Source organism: Tympanuchus pallidicinctus, unplaced genomic scaffold (assembly GCF_026119805.1).
Source record: "Tympanuchus pallidicinctus isolate F22 unplaced genomic scaffold, pur_lepc_1.0 scaffold36, whole genome shotgun sequence".
Lineage (NCBI taxonomy): Eukaryota > Metazoa > Chordata > Aves > Galliformes > Phasianidae > Tympanuchus > Tympanuchus pallidicinctus.
In genome coordinates, this window is record NW_026294754.1 from 1,372,853 (window position 1) to 1,387,011 (window position 14,159).

The 14,159-nt window shown below is 55.4% G+C and overlaps 2 protein-coding genes and 1 long non-coding RNA gene across 6 annotated transcripts in view; 2 read left to right on the forward strand and 1 right to left on the reverse strand.

The window, feature by feature from the left end:
• The first annotated feature begins 572 nt into the window (after positions 1 to 572).
• Positions 573 to 9,991, forward strand: RELT (RELT TNF receptor). The gene is made up of 12 exons (XM_052699362.1): positions 573 to 702; positions 4,204 to 4,284; positions 5,549 to 5,606; positions 6,485 to 6,559; positions 6,641 to 6,723; positions 6,805 to 6,890; positions 7,578 to 7,799; positions 8,255 to 8,335; positions 8,439 to 8,520; positions 8,608 to 8,802; positions 8,895 to 9,000; positions 9,427 to 9,991. Exons 3-12 carry the CDS (start codon positions 5,577 to 5,579, stop codon positions 9,472 to 9,474), a joined length of 1,008 nt encoding a protein of 335 aa, XP_052555322.1. The 5' UTR covers positions 573 to 702; positions 4,204 to 4,284; positions 5,549 to 5,576; the 3' UTR covers positions 9,475 to 9,991.
• The window catches only part of LOC128088681 (uncharacterized), an 80,662-nt gene continuing 69,871 nt past the window's right edge, over positions 3,369 to 14,159 (forward strand). Inside the window, exon 1 of the long non-coding RNA XR_008210348.1 lies at positions 3,369 to 3,627. This is a non-coding gene — a long non-coding RNA (uncharacterized LOC128088681). The remainder of the gene's footprint in view (positions 3,628 to 14,159) is intronic.
• Positions 12,942 to 14,159, reverse strand: part of FAM168A (family with sequence similarity 168 member A) — a 166,123-nt gene continuing 164,905 nt past the window's right edge. For all 4 annotated transcript variants that reach the window (XM_052699402.1, XM_052699400.1, XM_052699401.1 and 1 more), the window contains one exon: positions 12,942 to 14,128. The gene's annotated coding sequence lies outside the window, so the exon portion shown is untranslated. The remainder of the gene's footprint in view (positions 14,129 to 14,159) is intronic.

Sequence of the window (14,159 nt, forward strand, 5' to 3'; positions counted from 1 at the left end):
TATTGGGATGAGGATGGGAACATTGGGTGGGACACTGGGTGAGGATGGGGACATTGAGTGGGGATATTGGATGGGGACCTTGGATGGGGACATCGGAGTGAGGATGGGGACTTTGGGTGAGGATGGGGACATGCAAGAGGTGGCCACCATGGGACAAAGGAAGCAGATCCAGACCTATCGAGGGGCTCGGCGCCGTGTCCCCATCACGGCACAGCTGCCCCGAGGGGTTTGGGGACAGGGTGACATTCAGCACTGCAAACAACGGGCTGCAAGCACCCCGGGGTGCCCTCACAGAGACTCCACGCAAGGCAAAAGAAATCCTATCTTTCCCAACTTTCTCTGCAGCGCCTCTCACGCCAGGATTTCACTTTTTTCCTCTGTTTTGCCCCCCAAAAAACCCCTTCGGGGGGGCGCTTCATCTCCCCTCCCCTCCAAACCCGTCGGCAGGGGGCGCTGCGCGCGGGAGGGGCGGGGGAATCCTCCGAGCGTGGCGCTGACGTCATCGCGGGATGGGCGGGGGGAGGGGGATGGGGGAAGCCCCGCATTGTGACGTCACAAGGGAGGGGGGCGTGGCTAGCGGGAGTAGCGCGCCCGCGGGGGACGGAGCGTTCATTCATAAAGAGCGGCCGCCCAGCCTCAATGGGGCGCCCCCGTGGGAACGGCGTCGGTGTCACCCCCGCGTCACCCCCGCGGTGGGGACAGGTAAGGGGTGACGTTTCTTATCCGGGTTGATCTGGGGTTGATTATTTGGGGGGGTTGGAGGGCTCGGGTGATGCGTCTGTAAGGAGCTATAATACAAATTAGGGGAGGGGGAGGGGGGGGGGGGGATTTGTTGCTTCAGCTTTGTCCCCAAAGTGTCGCTGATGCGGCCCCCCGGCTGCAGCCGCGGTGAGGATATACGGCAGAAGAGGAGTGGAGAAAGTAGGTTATGGAAAACTCCACGGTGGCCATCTGGAAAAATAGGAGCTGGGGTTTGGTTGTTGTTTTTTTTTTTTCCCCCTCTTGCTTTAATCTGGCGGTGGAAAATCGCAGCGTTTTCAGCCCTGTTCCCTCTACTGCTGGGATGCTGTGAGCGGGGGTGGCTTCCCAAACTGGGGATTGGCACTACGGTGCCTCTGGGATCGCTTGGCTCTGTTCTGAAAGTCAATGAAGGGTTGTTATTCGTTCCCACAAACCTGGTGTTGGGTTTTGGTGGCAGAGTTGTGACAGCGTTGGGTTTCAGCTGGACAATCCCCCCTTGTGCTGCCCAGGTGGCCAAGCTGCTGTTCCCAAAGTGTCCCCATACAGTCGCTCCTTGTTCTCTGTTATCTCTGGGAGCAATCAGCTGAAACCCTAAGCTGTGTGTGGAGGGGAAACCCTGCCTTGAATCCCTGTGGGCACGCTTAGCTTATGGGCTGGGTTAAGTGAGGGGGCCCTTAAGGGCTTGTTTTATTTTGGGGTACAAAAAAAATCCTATCGTGGGGCTTGCAAAAGTTGGGTTGTCCCCCACCAAGCAGCCAATTGTGAGGCTGGATAATTGGTTTCTACTTGGGGCATCCCATCATCCCCATACAAAGCCTGGTGTAGGGAACCTGCTTTGACAGGAGGGTTGGACTCGATGATCTCTCGAGGTCCCTTCCAACCCCTGGGGTTCTGTGGTTCTGTGAAGTGAGGCTGAGGTCCTTTGGGGCCAGTCCTGCTCCCGGAGTTTTCAGAGCTCCTCCAAATATATCCCCAGTGCCAGAACTCTCCAAACTTCTTTGTGTCTGTTGGCTTTGGAACGACAGCATGAGGTGCACGGGGCCAGCTGGATGCTCCCCAGATCCCAGCAGGCAGGGCTGAGGGGGGAAGGAGACAATCACTCCTAAGTGCTGATGCTCAGACCTGCCCCTATCCCACCCACCGTTGTGCCCCTCATCCCCTCCATCCCATCCCCTGCGGGCGCACAGATCCCCTCATAGCACCCCCAAATACCCCAGGATGAGCGCTCCCCATCCCATAGGCATCACCACACAGCCCCAAACACCTCTCCCCAGGGAGGATTTAACAGCCCCACACGAGGCTGTTGCCGGTGCTGGGACACGTGGCACAGCGAGGGGTCACTGGAGGGTGCTCAGCACGGGGATCTGCATTGCAGCACCACGTGCTGCTGCCTGCTCCTGTCCCTGGCTTTTCCTCTCCCTTCCCAAATTGTGGCTGTCTGTGGTATTTGAGGTTTGAGGTCAGTCTGGGACTGTGTGCTGCCGTCTCCGAGCTTTGAGCTGCTCTCGAGCCTCCTTTCTGCCCCCATGGTGACTGGGAGGAACTGGGACACAGCTTGGTGCCCTCGCATCCTGACACCAGCCTGTAGCCACCCCCATCGTGCAGCAGCTGCATCCCAGATGAGTGATGCTGCGTGCTAATTGCTCATTCATTCAATTTATAAACCACTCCAGCACATAATGGCTCCTTATCAGCAGCGTCACGTGGGGCAGCTTTATGGGGATGCCCCACTACACCCAGGGGCATTCAAGGGATTTCCCACTTCATGACAGAATCGACTTTAATTATTTTTCCACCCGTCCCCAAGCACACACAGCACATGAGTTGTGCCTGCAGGGTGGTGAAGCTGTTGGTTCATTTTAGCAGTGGGTTGCTACGGGGGGCCACCCACCCCAAAAAGGCTTTGGTCTTTGGGTTTATTCAGTCGAAGGACCTGTCACTGGGTCAGCATCATCAGAGAGAACCATCGTTGGGTTGGTGAAAAGGATCTGCACATTGGGCTGGCATTGGTGGAGAGGACCCAGCGTTGGGTCGATGGAATGGACCCTCTCATTGTGTTGGGGTTGGTGGAAAGGATCCATCATTGGTGTTGTCAGAGAGGACCCGCTTTTTGGGTTGACACCATCAGGGGGAACCCACTCGTTGGATTGGCGTTGTCAAAGAGAAGCCATCGTTGTGTCGGGGTTGGCGGAACGGCCGCTTGTTGAGTTGAGGTTGGCAGAGAGGATCCATCATTGGGTAGAAGAACTGGATCTGCTCATCGGGTTGGCACTGGTGGAGAGGACCCAGCGTTGGGTCAATGGGACGGGCCCTCTTGTTGTGTTGGGCTTGGTGGAAAGGATCCCCTGTTGGCATTGTTGTAGAGGACCAGCTGGTTGGTTTGACGTCATCAGAGAGAAGAACCTGCTCGCTGAATTGGCATCACCAAAGAGAAGCCATCATTGGGTTGGAGTTGGTGGAAAGGGCCGCTTGTTGGATCAGGGTGGCAGAAAGGATCCATCATTGGGTAGAAGAAGTGGATCTGCTCATCGGGTTGGCACTGGTGGAGAGGACCCAGCGTTGGGTCGATGGGTTGGGCCCTCTTGTTGTGTTGGGCTTGGTGGAAAGGATCCCTTGTTGGCATGGAACACAGGGCTGATGAGGAGAGGCTGAAGGAGCTGGGAATGTTCAGCCTGGAGAAGAGGAGCTCAGGGGAGACCTCATTGCTCTCTATAACTTCCTGAAGGGAGGCTGCAGGGAGCTGGGGGTCGGCCTCTGCTCTCGTGTCATCAGTGATAGGAGCAGAGGGAATGGTTTCAAGCTGCAGCAGGGGAGATTCAGGCTGGACATGAGGAAGTATTACTTGTCAGAAAGGGTGGTCAGGCACTGCAATGGATGCCCAGGGAGGTGGTGGAGTCACCGAGCCTGGGGGTGTTCAAGGAAAGGCTGGATGTTGTGTTGAGGGACGTGGTTTAGTGGGAGCTGTTGGGAATAGGTGAACGGTTGGACTGGGGGAGCTTTTAGGTCTTTTCCAACCTTGGTGATTCTATGATTCTATGATTCTATCTCAGGGAGGACCCACTTGGGTTGGCATCATCAAAGGGAGCCCGCTGTCGACTTGGGGTTGGTGGAAAGGGCCGCTTGTTGGGTCGGGGTTGGCAGCAAGGATCCATCATTGGGCTGGCAGGAAGGATCCATCATTGGGTCAGTGTCAGCAGAGAGGACGCATCGTTTGATTGGCCCAAAGGATCCTCTCATGGGGTCGAGGTTGGTGGAAAGGATCCATCACTGGTGTCAGCAGAGCGGATCCATTGGTCGGCTCGGTGTTGGCAGAATCTGCTCACTGGGTCGAGGTTGGCTGAAAGGCTCTTTGGGTTGAGGTGACTAATTATTATTATTATTATTATTATTATTGTTATTATTTTTTGCTTGCTTGGAAATACATTTTTAATTGTGTTTGTATGCATTAATTTCTCTTTGCAGTGACGCTCCGGGGCTGGGCAGTGCTGTGCAGGGGAGGATGCCGATCATTTTGCTCCGGAGCAGGAAATATCCATGCTGAAGGTTTGCAGCATCTGTTCCTTCCCCCGCAGAGCTTCGGTGCCTCCGGTCCCAGCAGATTTTGGGATGTGTAGAGAAGGGCAGAGCTGCACTCAAAGGCCTTTAATAGGATTTTGGGAGTAGTGATGGGGTCTTGAGAGCATTGGATGAGCGTTGTCTGATATAACAACAGCATTGCCCAAAGCAAAACCAAGCATTCTGGGATATGGAGGGAGATTTGGGCCCCCAGATAATTCTCTCCTTTGCAGCACTGGAGGTAGAAGAACTCAGAGGTTTGGGGTTTTGCCCCCATGCGTGCACATGCCATCCCAACGATAGCCCAGCAATATTGATTTAGATGTTGGGATTTTCCACTGTTCTGTTTTATTTTGTCAACCCTGATGAATTTCTGAGCGCACACTGGGGCCCTCGCCAAGGATTTCACCCCATTCCTGGGGGAACTTCCAATCAGCTTTTAATGATTTGCCTTCAATTAAACACAAGGAGACGGGAGGGACTGCGCTGAGCTGCACCGATGGCGCTGGGGACATTGGAGCTGATGGCACTGGGAGAGAAATTGGTGTTCAGCTGCCATCAGATTTAGCAAATCCTCTGCAGGAAGGGAGTGGGATTGTGTGAGCGGCCCTAAAATGGGAGGTGTGAGTGCTGGATTCCTACTGAGCTAAAATTGGGTTTCCTTTGGGCGCTGAGCCGCTGTGGGCTGTGATTCCGCTGCACCCAAAGGGGCTCCTGTAAGATACTGGGGTTTTTTTGGTTGCAAGGGTGTTTTTGGTCTATTGTAAGGATGGCAAATGTTGGGGTAAGGATGCAAAATATTGGAGGTTTTGGTCCTGAAGGTGTTGGGTTTTTTTCTAGCACAAGGGTGCCATATATTGGGGTAAGGATGCAAAATATTGGGGCTTTTTGGTCACGAGGTTGTTTTGTTCTATTATAATGATGTTTTTTTTTCTAGTTGTGGAGGTGCTTTGCTCCTTTTAGAAGGAAAACCTCAAGGCTTGGGAAGTAATCCCAAACCCAACTGTGCTGCTTGGCTGCACTGCAGCAAATGGGGCCAGGGGAGAGCATTCCAGCTGTGAAATAACCCAATTCCTCCCCTCTCACAGGGTTATTTTCCAGCTGACTGCTCCCTTGCAAAGGCTGTGCTAGTGGATAACCTCCCACGTCCCCCTGTGTGGGCTTTTTGGGCCCCAGACCCAAAAACCCTTGCTGTCCCCTGTGCAGGAATCAGGGAGGAGTGACACTGTTTCCTTGTGCCGTGTCCCCACAGGTGGCCCCGGTGGCTGCAGAGCTTGGGGATGTGCTGGTGGCTCCTCGCTGTCCTGGGGGTGAGTACAGCCTCATCCCATCCCTCTGCACGTCTCATCTTGGTTCTTCCAATTCTAAAACCCCAAATGCCCCCCCAGATGTCCCATTTTACTCTGGGGGTGTCCCGTGGGGGTTTCCCATCCTGGGATTGCCACTGTCCTCCACCCGACATGGCCCCAGTTCCAATGTTGATTCCAATGGCTGTGCATCTGCTGGGCTGCTGCAGAACTGGGTTGGTGTGCATCTGCTGCAGTGCATGCGGTGGTCTTGCAGCCATCCTCTTGCTGCTGACAGGTTTGCATCACCTGCAGTGCACGGAAGGGCTTTGCAGCCCCCCCATTCCTTGCCACAGGTTTGCACTCACCATGCTGCACGTGGTGGGGGTTTGCATCCGTCCCATTGCTCGTGATCAGCCTGCACCTACCGTAGTGCATGCAATGAGTTTACATCCACCCCGTTGCAGTTGTCCCATTGCTTGTGGTGCATTTGCACCTGCCGTTGAGCATGCAGTGGTTTTGCATCCCTCCCGTTGCCTGGGAGCCTATTTGCACCCACCCCATTGCTTGCGAGTTTGCACCCACCGTGGAGCATCCATCCCACTGCATCCATCCCGTTGCATTGTGCATCTGCACCCACACCATGACGCATGCAGTGCTTTTGCAGCCTTGCACTGCTTGTGATGGGATTGCACCCACCGTAAAGCCTTGCTTCCATCCCATTCCCAGCAGCACACGCAGCAAGCTTTGCTTCCATCCCGTTGCTTGTGACAGCATTGCGCCCACCACGATGCACGCAACGGGATTGCACCTGCCCTGTCCCTCACAATGCCTTTGCATCCTGTCCTTTGCAATGCATTCTCCCCTGCTGCACCCTGCTGAACACCCCTCTTCTCCCCCAGGTGTTGAGCAGCCCCTGCATGGGGGCCACAGCCTGCGAGCTGCTGCGATGCCCACCTGGAGAGGAACCCATTGGGGTGAGTGTTGCCCGTGGGTGATGCCCCCACCCCGTGCCATGCAGCCTGCACCCCTTCACCACCCTCTTTCCCTCCCTGTAGACGTGCAGCACAGCACAGAGCTGCCGCCCCTGTCCCCCTGGCTCTTCCTCTGCAGGGGATGCACCGTGCGCCTGCTTGCACGGGTGAGCATGGGGCGCCGTGCACTGGGGAGGTGGGGGGGGTTTGCATGGATACCCCTGTGCTCACCTCACCGTATCCCACAGGTTTTACAGCCCTGATGGCCATAGGGAGCCCCAGGGCCGGTGCCTGCCCTGCTCTGCTGCGCCCCACGGCACCCCGGGGTGCACAGGTGGGTGAGGGGTGGCGCGGTCAGCTGCGGGCTTTGGAGCGTGGGGGTGATGGATTTGGGGTGGAATAGGTTCAATATTTATGGCGCCAACAGGAGAACTCTGCCAAATCCAGCTCAGGAAGATTCAGTGCCAAAATAATGCGGTGATGGATTTGGGGTAGGAGTTGTGCTCGTGGCACCAATGGTGGAACCCCAAAATCCAGCATGGGGGAAATGTGGTACTGAAATAACGCGGTAAAGGAGTGAGCGTGGCACTGGGGTTCGTGGCACCAATGGGGGGACATCAGCAAATCCATCCTGGGAGGAGAATATGATGCCAAAATGACATGGTGATGGATGTGGGGGTAGGAGCTGTGATGGCACCGATGGGGTAAATCCCCCAAATGCAGCCTGAGGGAACGTGGTGCCGAAATACTGAAATGATGGAGTGAGCATAGGATCAATGCTCATGGCACCAGTGGGGAAAATCTGCCAAGTCCATCACAGGAGGAGGATTCGGTGCCAAAATAACCCAGTGATGGAGTTGGGGTGGGATAGGAGCAATGCCCATGGCATCAACGGGAGAACTCTGCCAAATCCAGCTGAGGAAGATTCAAGTGCCAAAATAACCCAGTGATGGATTTGAAGCAGGATTAGTGCTCATGGCATCAATGGGGGGAATTTTCCCAAATCCAACCCTGGCTGCAGGCCAACGGCGAGCCAGGAGCGTGGTGACACCTCGGGGACCATCGGGGACCAATGGGACATGGGAGCTTCAACCGGAGGAGGCGGCGGCGGCGCAGTCGGCCGTGTTGGCCATCGTCCCCGTGTTCTGTGCCATGGGGTTGCTGGGCATCCTGGTGTGCAACCTGCTGAAGAAGAAGGGCTACCACTGCACCGCACACAAGGAACACGAGCACAACACCAGCGGTGAGCCCCACTCCCGTGCACCCAGTATTCTGGGGTTGCCTCTGGTTGCCGTTGAACCCAAGTGGTTTGGGACCATAAAGGGATCAGAATGTGGCCCAGTGATGACGTTGGTTTGAGGTTGGTATGGAGGCGTGACCCAGCTTCGCCACCCTGAAGCCAACTTGATCTGCTCGAGCCCATCCCCATGGCGTCTGGTTGCTCACATCTTGTCCCAATGGTTGGAGCATCCCCATGTCATCTGGTCACCGTGGTGTCCTGTGGCCATGGTGAGCATGGGAACCCATGGAGAGCATGGGGCCCATCCCCAAGGGTGTCTGGTTGCTCTTGTCCCTAGGGTTGGAGCATCCTGCTCATCCCCATGGCATCTGCTTGCTCCCACGTTGTCCCATTGGCCATGGAACATCAAGCCCATCCCCGTGGCCGCTTCTCTTCATGCCTTCTCCATCTGTCCCCAGGTCCCAGCTCCATCTACCAGATTGAGGATGCCAATGAGGACACCATCGGGGTCCTGGTGCGCCTCATCACAGAGAAGAAAGGTCGGGAGCCCCCCGGGAAGGGGGAAGGGGCCCCCCAATGGCCAGGGAAGGTTCTGCCACCCCAGGTGGCTCCTGGTGACTCTCTCTGTCCCCCCACCTCCAGAAAATGCTGCAGCGCTGGAGGAGCTGCTGAAGGAACATCAGAGCATGCAGCCAGCACCAGCGGGTTGCAAACCTGCCTACAAGTGAGAGACTTCCCCCCCAAACCCCTCTGAGTCCCTCCAGCCCCACTGAACCCCCACACGGCTCATGTCACTCCTTGTCCCCCATAGGCTGCACCTCCTGCCTCAGTTTCCCCCCTCCTGCTGCCACCAGCAGCACCTGCACACAGTGCACGGCCCGGCTCCCCCTTCAGACCCCCCCTGCACCCGATGCAGCCAGAGGAAGTGGCCCCAAGTGCTGCCATCCCCCACAGCCACCAAAGCCACCAGACCCACCGGTGAGATCACCATTCTCTCCATAGGAAGGTGAGCACGTGGATCTGGGGGGAGGGGGGAGGGTCCCATTTGTCCAGCCCATATCCCAAGGTGGGGTGGGCTCACACAATGCCCCCATGCAGATTTCGGGTGTCCCGGATCCCCGAGCAGAAGCCTGGTGTTGGAGGTGATCCTCTCCCCACCAGCACGAGGCCGTCGTGGCTGAAAAGCACTGACAGCCGCCCTGAGGTGAGGGATTGGGGGACAGGATGTGGGTTGGGGACAACCCTGGGGTTGGGGTCACGGTGGTCAGTGGGGGCCCGGGAGTGGTCACCTTTTTGGGATCTTTCCTAAGAGAAATCAGTGCGATGCTGTGTTGGGATTGGGAAGTGTTAACTCTGAAGCCTAATGAGGGCACTGACGGTGAATGCTCTGCAATTGAGGGTGTGGGGACAGCCCTTCGTCCCCAAGCCTCTTCCGGCTGCTCTGGGGCTCTCCAGCACAGTGAGAACTTCAATATTTATTGGAAAAAAAATAAAATAAAATGAAGAATCAGATGTGAGTGACCAAAAAGTGACCAAAAAAGGGGTATTTATGGGATGGCAGAGGCAATGGGGGCCAAACGCAGGGAGATGGACGTCACATCCCTATGATCACATCCCCTTTTGCTCCCAGGGCAGCCCCTCCGCAGCCCGGTTTGGGGACAGCACTCTTGCCATGTGACACCAGCAGAAGCCAGCCCTGATGCAGGGTGAGGGGCTCAGACACTGCACCACGCGACCCCCGGGCACCACGTGAGGCGATGGCAGCCGAAATGTCCCTGGGACAAGGAAGGGCTGTCCCCCTGATCGATGTCCCCACTATGGTGGCACCAGGATGACCAGGGCTCTGCACGTTGGGCCCTTCATGGCGGTCAGGCGATGGATTCTTAATGTTTTTTGATTTTTTTTTAATCATTTGGGGTTAATTTCTGGAAATGAAGTCACTAACGCATGGGACACGGGGAGCGGTGACCCCTCCCTGTCCCCAGCATCACTGCTGGCAGCAGCTTGGCACCAGCTCCCTCACCCCCCCCCCCCCCCCCCTCCCCTGGCGCTCCATTGCCCCTTCCCCATATTTATTACCCCTCCTGGATTTTCCCAGCCCTTTGACGCTGTTTCTGTTGTATTTTCTTAATTTTTTTTAATTGTTATTATTTGAAGCCTCCTGGCTCTGTTGCTGGAGAGGTTGTCGTTAATAAACGAGCTCTGTTTTGGGCAAAGAAGATGGGGGTTTGGTGCTTTTATTCTCTCCCTTCTTTCTTCACCCCCAGTGGGGACACCTGGGCATGGGAGGGGGCTCTGCCCATTTGGGGACACCCTGACTGCCCCCAAAAAGGGGCCTCAGCATCATTGTGGGGTTTCTAGAGCAGCAGCTGCATGAGGTGTATGGGATGTCCTCCTCCATGGCATGGTGACAGCAATCACTGATGGCCCAGGCTGTGGCACTGCCACCTCAAGTGGTCCATAGGCCACAATCTATCCTCAGCTGGAGATGCAGATGGTCCCTTGTCCTTTGCAGACATCATTTGACCCAGAGGTGGCCTTGTGGGGACAGTGACACCCAAAGGATCCTGTGGGGCTGAGCAAAGCAGCAGGACAGCAGTGGTGGCCTCAGAAGGAGGTGTGGGACCACATGGGAGCTGATCCCACATCATGCCCAAGGCTCTGCTGGCCCCACACACAGCAGCACCCAGCTCTGTGCCACATGGTGCTGAGGTTGGGGACAAAGGCAGTGCTTGATGGACACCTTCTTCATCTGCTGGGCTGCGGGGATGGAGATTAAATGCTTGGGGAGCATCATCATGGAGCTCCACCATCATTCTTCCCGTAGGCATGTCCCTAACCTTGTCTCAAGGCTACAGGACCATGGTGGACCTACTGGGACATGGGTCAACTCGTGGGTTGAGGTCCCTCAAGGCTCACTAACTACCTGGGGGCAGTTGGCCATGTTGGGACATTGGATAACCCATGGGTTGGGGTCCCTCAAGGCTTATTAACCACCTGGTGGCAGTTGGCCACGTTGGGATATGGGACAACCCACGTGTTGGGGTGTCCCTTAAGGCCTGCCAACCACCTGGGGGCAGATGGCCATGTTGGGACATTGGATAACCCATGGGTTGGGGTTCCTCATGGCACCCACCAACCACCTGAGGACAGTTGGCCACATTGGGATATGTAACAACCCAAGGGTTGGGCTCCTTCCAGCCCCACCAATCATCTGGGGGCAGATGGCCACGTTGGGACATTGGATAACCTATGGATTGGGGTCCCTCAAGGCTCATTAACCACCCGGGGGCAGTTGGCCACATTGGGATATGGGACAACCCACGTGTTGGGGTGTCCCTTAAGGCCTGCCAACCACCTGGGGGCAGATGGCCATGTTGGGACATGGGATAACCTATGGATTGGGGTTCCTCATGGCACCCACCAACCACCTGAGGGCAGTTGGCCACGTTGGGATATGGAACAACCCAAGGGTTGGGCTCCTTCCAGCCCCACCAGTCATCTGGGGGCAGTTGGCCACATTGGGATATGGGACAACCCACGTGTTGGGGTCCCTTAAGTCCTGCCAACCACCTGGTGGCAGATGACCATGTTGAGACATGGGATAACCTATGGGTTGGGGTTCCTCATGGCGCCCACCAACCACCTGAGGACAGTTGGCCACGTTGGGATATGGAACAACCCAGGAGTTGGGCTCCTTCCAGCCCCACCAACCATCTGGGGGCAGGTGGTCATGCTGTGACATGGAACAACCCATGCTTTGAAGTCCCTCAAGGCCCACCAACCACCTGGGGGCAGATGGCCACATTGGGACATTGGATAACCTATGGATTGGGTCCCTCAAGGCTCACCAACCACCCAGGGGCAGTTGGCCACATTGGGATATGGGACAACCCACGTGTTGGGGTCCCTTAAGGCCTGCCAACCACCTGGTGGCATATGGCCATGTTGAGACATGGGATAACCTATGGATTGGGGTTCCTCATGGCGCCCACCAACCACCTGAGGGCAGTTGGCCACGTTGGGATATGGAACAACCCAGGGGTTTGGCTCCTTCCAGCCCCACCGATGATCTGGGTGCAGGTGGCCATGCTGTGACATGGAACAACCCATGCTTTGAAGTCCCTCAAGGCCCACCAACCACCTGAGGGCTGTTGGCCATGTTGGGACATGGGACAACCCAAGGGTTGGGCTCCTTCCAGCCCCACCAACCACCCGGGGGCAGTTGGCCTCGTTGGGATATGGGATGACCCACGTGTTGGGGTGTCCCTTAAGGCCTGCCAACCACCTGGGGGCAGATGGCCATGTTGGGACATTGGATAACCTATGGGTTGGGGTTCCTCAAGGCTCATTAACCACCTGGGGGCAGATGGCCATGTTGGGCCATTGGATAACCTATGGATTGGGGTTCCTCATGGCCCACCAACCACCTGAGGGCAGTTGGCCACGTTGGGATATGGAACAACCCAAGGGTTGGGCTCCTTCCAGCCCCACCAACCATCTGGGGGCAGATGGCCATGTTGGGACATTGGATAACCTATGGATTGGGGTCCCTCAAGGCCCACCAACCACCTGGGGGCAGATGGCCATGTTGGGACATTGGATAACCTATGGATTGGGGTCCCTCAAGGCCCACCAACCACCTGGGGGCAGATGGCCATGTTGGGACATTGGATAACCTATGGATTGGGGTTCCTCATGGCCCACCAACCACCTGAGGGCAGTTGGCCACGTTGGGATATGGAACAACCCAAGGGTTGGGCTCCTTCCAGCCCCACCAACCACCTGGGGGCAGGTTTGGAGGTGGAACCCCATCGCTTCGCAACTCAAAAAAAGACAAAACCAAAACCAAAACCAAAACAACCCACCGACCCTCTTCCTTTTTTTTTTTTTTTTTTTTTTCTGGAAACATTTTAATAGTTATCGAATGTTCTACATCTTACAGTAAATATCGTACAGTTACAAACTCTTGGCTGAAATCTGTCAGGGAGATCAAGAGCTGATCTTCAGAACGGAAAACGGAACGGAAAACAAATGAGAAAACCCAGATTTACACTTCATAGTCACAAGCCGTGGCTGCGGGGCTTCCCAACGTGTCAGTTCGAGGCCATGTTCCCTACACACCGTGGAGACTTGGAAGACGTGTTTACTTTTTTTTTTTTTACTTTTTTTTTTTTTTTATTTGCGTATTTTTTTAATATGTATATATATTTTTGCTTAAAGAGTTCCAATGCTGTTTAAAAACGAGCTGATCCGAGCTGTCCCGTCGGTCAGAACGGGCCAAGAAATGAGACAGAAAGATGGATGGGGGTTTGCTCTGCTTGGTGCTAGGGCACGGGGAGGCTCTGTGGTTTTGGGGGGCAGTTTTGGGGTGCCCCCTCGTGCCCTTTTTCCCCTTCCTTGCTATGTCTCCCAATGGCTGCAGCCTTGCAGCTCCATCCCAAGGATGCAATGCTGAGGCGTCGCGTTGGGCGTTTTCCTACAAACTCATCGCATCCAGTTGGGGAAAGCTGCCATCAGATGACATCTTTTGCTATTCCTGTTTCCCAGACACTCAAAAAAATCCGTTATCACCTGATTGCTGGTGACTCTGTAAGTGCCAAATGGTGACGCCTTGCCACAGCTCTCCTTCCTCCCTTCCTTCCAGTCTTTCTGCCCTATATTTCCCTATAGCAGAGCAACAGCGAGTTGGGGCCATGGGGAGCCAACAGCCAAAGGGAAAAGAAAGAGATGGAAAGCAAACTGCCACGGGTTAAAGCCATGGAGAGGACATCAGGGTGACAGAGGCAGAAGGAACCGCAGCCCTCACTTGGACTGAAAATATTGACGGTTTGACCAAATAAAACTGAGAAGCGGACTTACGAGGACACAACGGTTCTTATTGCTGTCTTTGGCTGGTTGGATTTGAGCACTGAACGCAAACCCCCATATGGGAGGAGTTTCTCAGTATGCCTTCACTCCCCGGCCCCACTGGGGACCACTTTTTGCTCCTCAAGAATAGCAAACATTTGTCACCAAACCAAGGGGAAAAAAACAAAACGAAACAAAACAACTTTACGTAACACGGTAAAAAGTGCTTCAATTACACACCCAAGCTGCAAAGAAGCTTTATGGGGTTGCTGCTGCCCATCAGAGCCGGGGGCTCCGGGCTTTGCGTGGGGCTGGGGCAGCACAGGCTTTGAGTCCTGCATTGCAGTGCGTTGTGGTGCAGAAGTCAGAGGTGGGATCGGGCAACGGCCACAGCTGTGGTTTGATAACAATTTTCTTAACACTTTCCCCCTCCTCTTCCTGGAGTTTTGCTTGGCCTCCATCACCCCCTGGGACATCCTAACCTTGCTCTGGCCTCCATCACCCCCTGGGACA

Coding starts and splice junctions, on each gene's coding strand:
- RELT (XM_052699362.1), top strand. CDS start 5,577: ATGTGCTGGTGGCTCCTCGCTGTCCTGGGG. Junction 5,607..6,484: donor GGCTCCTCGCTGTCCTGGGG/GTGAGTACAGCC, acceptor CTTCTCCCCCAG/GTGTTGAGCAGCCCCTGCAT. Junction 6,724..6,804: donor CCGTGCGCCTGCTTGCACGG/GTGAGCATGGGG, acceptor CGTATCCCACAG/GTTTTACAGCCCTGATGGCC.